General features: G+C 39.2%; 1 protein-coding gene across 2 annotated transcripts in view; it reads left to right on the forward strand.

Moving 5' to 3' along the window:
- Positions 1 to 6780, forward strand: part of SUPV3L1 (suppressor of var1, 3-like 1 (S. cerevisiae)) — a 29873-nt gene that overhangs the window by 8526 nt on the left and 14567 nt on the right. For both annotated transcript variants that reach the window (XM_011991021.1, XM_011991020.1), the window contains 2 exons: positions 1734 to 1902; positions 4104 to 4215. In XM_011991021.1, the coding sequence (XP_011846411.1) occupies positions 1734 to 1902; positions 4104 to 4215 (281 nt within the window). The remainder of the gene's footprint in view (positions 1 to 1733; positions 1903 to 4103; positions 4216 to 6780) is intronic.

Consider the following 6780-nt stretch of genomic DNA (forward strand, 5'->3'; position numbering starts at 1 on the left):
GACGCAGAGGAACATTGAATGATACCTCAGAAATGTTGATAGCTGAGGTACTGAAATTAACAAAAGGATTTTGGTTGTCCTTGATTATTCTGTCCTGTGATGAATAAAATCTCCACTAAAGGACAGGTAAGGAAAACTTTTAGCAGAAAAAAGACTAAATGTACCAAACACAGCAGTACAAACCACTCCTTGGCAGAAGTGTGCTTCTAAAAGAATGGGGCTGTAATCAGGTAGCTGAACTACTAGGCTACTGTCACTCCCAGCCCATCCCCAAATAAATAGTGTGGAAGTGTAATAGTGTAGTAGTATTTGATTCAACAAAGAAAGGCTTTTACTGCCATTCAAGGCAAACATTGCCATGGCTAGATGAGCCCTGGCAGGTAATAAGATGAGTATAAAATCACAGGTACTTCTAGTTTATCCCCAGTTATACTGAACTCACACATTGATGTCATCTTCTCTCATCCCAACACTTGTTCACTCTTTTATGCTGTCTCCAGTGCAAAAGACCTTGGGGAAATAAAAAGATCCTTCAGATTATATATCCTTCTCAGTCTTCAGGTTGTGTAATGCTTCAGTGCTTCAATGCTGTTCTAGGTTTACTCACATTCCATCAAATTCAGTTTAATTCACTTATTCTAACTTGAATTATGATATACAAACCCTGACCTCTAAAAGAAGTGTCAGATGAGTCTCTCCCTTGCCCCCAAAGTTTTGTGGGGCTCTCCCTTTTGTTTCCCTCTAGAATGGAACTGTGTTGCCCCTAGCTACCTATAGATGAGAAAATGTAGTTGTTTCTGGGAAAAAAAAAAAGACTTGGATTTTACCAAGTTTACCTAAATTGGTATCTTTCCAATCATGTAGGCTGGATATTGCCCACATCTAGTAGGCTATACTCACCTTAGTTCTTTGCAACATATGAGGCACAACATACATATATGTACTTTTTTTTTTTGGTTTTTTTGTTTTTTGTTTTTTGTTTTTGAGACAGAGTCTCACTCTGTCACCCAGGCTGGAGTGCAGTGGTGTGTTCTCGGCTCACTGCAACGTCCACCTTCTGGGTTCAAGTAATTCTTCTGCCTCAGCCTCCTGAGTAGCTGGGATTACAGACGTGTGCTACCACACCTGGCTAATTTTTTTATTTTTAGCAGATACGGGGTGTCACCACGTTGGCCATGCTTGTCTTGAACTCCTGACCTCAGGTGATCCTCCCACCTTGGCCTCCCAAAGTGCTGGGATTACAGGCATGAGCCACCATGCTCCACCTGTACTTGTTTTTAGTGGGAGGGCAAGTCTAGTGCCAGTTATTCCACTATGGCCAGAGGTAGAAGACTCCATTATTATATTTGTGTATGTTGGAATTCAGGGGCCTAGGAATGTTTGCTTTTAGAGTCATGTGTTTAGAGCTGTGGGAATGATGTGAACATAGTATGGAACTGATAGCAGTTTAAATTTATTTTTAGTAACCGCCGAGAAAAAGAGACTTGTACAATGGGAAAAATATCAAGACATTAATTTGCATTTGGGTTTTTCTGTCCTCTAGTTAGTAAATACCATTCTTGGAAACCAGTCATTATTTTAATGTGGATATTAAACCCATTGTTTAGTTTTTCAAAGACTTGATCTTGTGAATATTAAGAGGATATTTCATTTGGTATTTGTTTCATTTGATACCTTTGCCAGGATGGATTTTGAGGTTAATCGATTAAGCTGTTTACCTACTCATGTTTTAGGTACCCAGATGCTAGAGCTGTGCAGCGGAAGATAATATTTCATTCAGGCCCCACAAACAGTGGAAAGACTTATCACGCAATCCAGAAATACTTCTCAGCAAAGTCTGGAGTGTATTGTGGCCCTCTAAAATTACTGGCACACGAGATCTTCGAAAAGAGTAATGCTGCTGTCAGTATATTACCAAATATTTGCTCATTTTTTTCTTAATTTTCTTTTGTGGTGGGAGTGAGAAAAGATGTTTGTAGTAATTTACTGTTAACAAGAAATTACCATATTTCATTGTATCTAAGAGGCTGTCAATTGTAAGATGTGCCATTATTTTATATACAGTTAAGAAAGAAAAAGATGCTGCCAACTGACTCTGACATGCTATCAATTCTAAAGATGCACCTTGATTTCAGAGATACAAAAATGTGAAAACATGTGCCCAGTACAATGAATGAAATACAATATTAAAGAACATTTTACGTATGTAGAGAAATGGAGAAAGTAACGTACAAATAAGCTTGAACCTATTACACCACCTCATCATATCTTAACATTTTGTCATACTTGCTTCACTTACTTTTCTAAGGAATAAAATATTGTTGCTATAGTCAAAACTCTGTAGTCCTTTGTCCCCTCAGAGTTAAGCACTACTCTGTAATATTTAATTTACCTTTTATAGATTAGCCCTCTGGTGCTATCAGCTAAAACTAATGATAAAGACTGAAGCCACCTTTTCAAAACTGAAAGGACTGAAGCCCTGTGGTCTGAGGCATCATTTTCACTAAATGGGCTACATTTTGGTTCATTGTTTTATTATGACTTTATAATGTGAGTTTAACCAGTTTTGGTAGGTAATTTGCATTCTCTCTTTTTTTTTTTTCCTGAACAGTTTGGGTAATTTACATACGTAATGCCTCTTTATCTGTAAATACTTGAGTATGTGTTTCCTCAGAACAGACTTTTACACAGGATATTTGTCTGAGGCAGGACATTTAATATTGATAGATTACTCTTACTTAGTACACAGTCCATATTCAGATTTTATCAGTTGACCATTATACCCCATCCTCCACCCTTGCAGGGTTCTTTTCAGGGTCTCACACTGTATTTAGTTGTCACATCTCTAGTTTCCGTTAATCTTGGACAGTTCCTCAGTCTTCCTTTGTCTTTCATAACTTGTACATTTTGGAAGACTACAGGTCAGTTGTGTTGTGAACTGTCCCTCAGTTTGGATGTGTCTGATGTTTCCCCATGATTAGATTCAGGCCATTATGATGACCAGCCATCCCAGTTTGCCTAGACTTCTCCAGATTTAGCACCAAGAGTCCTCCATTCTGGGGGACCCAATAGTCCTAGACAAAGCAGAATGATTGATCACCCTGATATAGCATTAATATTGCTCCCTCTCAGGGAATTATAATAGGAGGTCTTTACATTCTTTTTTTTTTTTTTTTTAAGACGGAGCCTGGAGTGCAGTGGTGCGATCTCGGCTCGCTGCAAACTCCACCTCCACGGTTTACGCCATTCTCCTGCCTCAGCCTCCTGAGTAGCTGGGACTACAGCTGCCTGCCACCATGCCCAGCTAATTTTTTGTATTTTTAGTGGAGATGAGGTTTCACCTGTTAGCCAGGATGGTCTTGATCTCCCAACCTCGTGATCCGCCTGCCTCGGCCTCCCAAAGTGCTGGGATTACAGGTGTGAGCCACTGCTCCCAGCCTGTCTCTACATTCTTAAATTGTATTTATAATGTTCTTCTCGAATATAGAAACAATTCATTTTAATGAAGTCAGATAGTTCAGAGATGTACAAAGTTAAAATGTGAAACTGCTGCAGTGTCTCATGCTTTTGTTACCTGAGGATTTGGCTGATTTGAGATGTTTCCAAGTTTCCCCAGGTTGTGTAAGAGAGTGGCTCTTATTTTACTTTGTTTTTTATAAAAGGGAAAAAAGCATTGGGATTTTTTTTTTTTTTTTTTGAGACAGAGTCTTGCTCTGTCTCCAGGCTGGAGTGCAGTGGCACGATCTCAGCTCACTGCAACCTCCATCTCCCGGTTCAAGTGGTTCTCCTGCCTCAGCCTTCTGAGTAGCTGGGACTACAGACGCACACCACCACTCCCAGCTAATTTTTGTATTTTTAGTAGAGACAGGGTTTCATCATGTTGGCCAGGATGGTCTCGATCTCTTGACCTTGTGATCCGCCCACCTCACCCTCCCAAAGTGCTGGGATTACAGTCATGAGCCACCGTGTCCGGCCATGGGAACATTTTGTTTTAACTGTGAAACAAATTAATTTGGTGGTAGTAGAGAGAACACACTGTTAAATATCCAAAACGTATTTTTGCCATTATTTTCAATAATTCTAGTTTTTTTCTGTCTTTCTAGGGTGTGCCATGTGACTTGGTGACAGGTGAAGAGCGTGTGACAGTTCAACCAGATGGGAAACAGGCTTCACATGTTTCCTGTACAGTTGAGATGTGCAGTGTTACAACTCCTTGTATGTATATGCCATTTAAGAAACTGGTTTGGTATTTTTAATTTTTTTTTTTTTTTTCTGAGACAGAGTCTTGCTCTGTCACCCAGGCTGGAGTGCAATGGTACTATCTCGGCTCACTGCAACCTCTGCCTCCCCAGTTCAAACAATTCTCCTGCCTCAGCCTCCCAAGTAGCTGGGATTATAGGCGCCTACCACCACGCCTGGCTAATTTTTGTATTTTTGCTAGAGACGGGGTTTCTGCATGTTGGTCAGGCTGGTCTCGAACTCCTGACCTCAGGGATCTGCTCACCTCAGCCTCCCAAAGTACTGGGATTACAGGCGTGAGCCACTGTGCCTGGCTGTGGTATTTTTAATTTTAAAATACACTTGAACATGTGGAATATGATTTTTTTTGTGTGAAGAAAAAATTTTAAAATCTAGAAAAAGAAGAGAATAAGTATGACAAACGTGCGATCCTGCCATCACTGACAAATGCTTGCACCTAAAGTTCTTGCCCTTTTTCTTTGAAAAGAGCTAAAATGTTAATATGTGTAACTGAAATTTCCTTTATACCACTCTCCAGTTTAATTCCTCTCTCCTCTTTTGTTCTAACTGTTAACAGATATTTGGTGTGTATAGTTTTCCTGTCTCTTTTCAGGATATATATTATATCACTGATATGTATTATTTGTCAATATTCTAGATTGTTGTGTTTTAAAACATTTATGTGATTATTATGTTATTATTGTTATCCCACTTGCTTGTTTACTCCACAAATGTGTTTAGATCTATCTAGTCTTGTTGAAGTATCTATAGCTACATATTTGTAGTTACTTCATTTAAACTGTCTTATAGTATTGCATCTTAGGACTGAAATTATTTGTTACCCATTTGTTAAAGGATATTTAGGTTGTTTAAAATTTTTTCCTGTTATGTGCACTGCCACAGTGAGCTTCTATTTAAAGTTGTTTTGTTTTGTTTTTGAGTCAGGGTCTCACTGTGTCACCCAGGCTGAAGTGCAATGGCGCAATCATGGCTTACTGCAGCCTCGACCTCCTGGGCTCAAGCAATCCTTTTGCCTTAGCCTCCCGAGTAGCTACAACTACAGGTGTGAGCCACCACACCCAGCTAATTTTTTATTAATAAATTTTTTGTGGAGATGGGTTCTTAATGTGTTGCCCAGACAGGTCTGTAACTCCTGGCCGTGTGTTCCTCCCACCTAGGCCTCCCAAAGCAGTGGAATTACAGGTATAACCCATCGTGCCTGGCCTTAACATTTAAGTGAAAATTAACTTTTTCCTTATCATGTAAGCAGTCATGTCTTCGTTATTGAAAATATAAAAATGTAAGCAAGCAAAGAGAAGAAAACAAACATACATAATTTCCCAATCCCATCTATCTGGAATCAACAAGTGTTAAATAACTCTCTGGTATATATTTTCCAGACTTTGTCAATATCTGTGTTCATGTTGTGTATGCATATAGTTATGTGTGCATGGTGGGTGTATATATTAAACAAATAGGAAGGTGCTTTACTATTTGGTTGCTTGCTTTTTTTCATTTTAATAATCAACTTCATGAGATGAATAGTTTTTAAAAAATCAATAGATTATAAAGTAATATATTGTACAATAGCACAGAAGTTTATAAATCAGAATTTCTTCTCTGTGTCCTCTCTTCTAGTCTTGTTTGTACATATCCAGATCACTAAGTACTTTTTTTATTTTTTTGAGACAGGGTCTCACTCCTGTCATCCAGGTGTGAGTGCAGTGGCACAATCACGGCTCATTGCAGTTGCGACCTCCTGGGCTCAAACAATTCTCCCGCCTCATTAAAAAATTTTTTTTTTGTAGAGAAGAGGTCTTACTTCGTTGCCCAGGTTGGCCTCGAACTCCCGGGCTCAAGCAATCCACCTCGCCTCAGCCTCCCAAAGTGCTGGGATTACAGGCATGAGCTATCATGTCCAGCCTCAATAAGTAATTTTTAATCTGATGATTTTTCAATATAGAATTAGCTTTCTTTACGTTTCTAAGTATCATTGTAAGTATATTAATTGTATTTTTAAATGTTCTCTTTTCAATTCTGTGGTATTTGGAGAAGAAAGTAAAAATATAATATATGAATTACAGGGATTGGAATAATATATTTGGAAGCATTTTAGCTTTAGAAAATAAAATGAGACACTACTCTTTGCCATAGTGATAGATTTAAAACCCCTAAGAATAAGCATGGCTGAGGCCCAAGGAATTATTCCTTCTACTTTACTTTCTACTCCTGAGAGCTGCCTGGTTTCCTGTTGTAGAGATGCTTCATTAGTAAATGAAGGGCTGTCACTTCCTTGTTCTGCAGCTTGCCTTCTTCTTTTACTTCTGTCTAGATGTGATAGCTCTCATCAGGCAAATTCCTCAGGCTGTCTCTTAGATTGCAAAAAATAGGACAAGTGGAACTGCTCAGTTTGGGAGGCAGTGTGGTAGAGTATGTAAGAGTATAGACTTGGGGCTGGGCGCGGTGGCTCAAGCCTGTAATCCCAGCACTTTGGGAGGCCGAGACGGGCGGATCACGAGGTCAGGAGATCGAGACCATCCT

Source organism: Mandrillus leucophaeus, unplaced genomic scaffold (genome assembly GCF_000951045.1).
Source record: "Mandrillus leucophaeus isolate KB7577 unplaced genomic scaffold, Mleu.le_1.0 Scaffold39, whole genome shotgun sequence".
Taxonomy (NCBI): Eukaryota; Metazoa; Chordata; class Mammalia; order Primates; family Cercopithecidae; genus Mandrillus; species Mandrillus leucophaeus.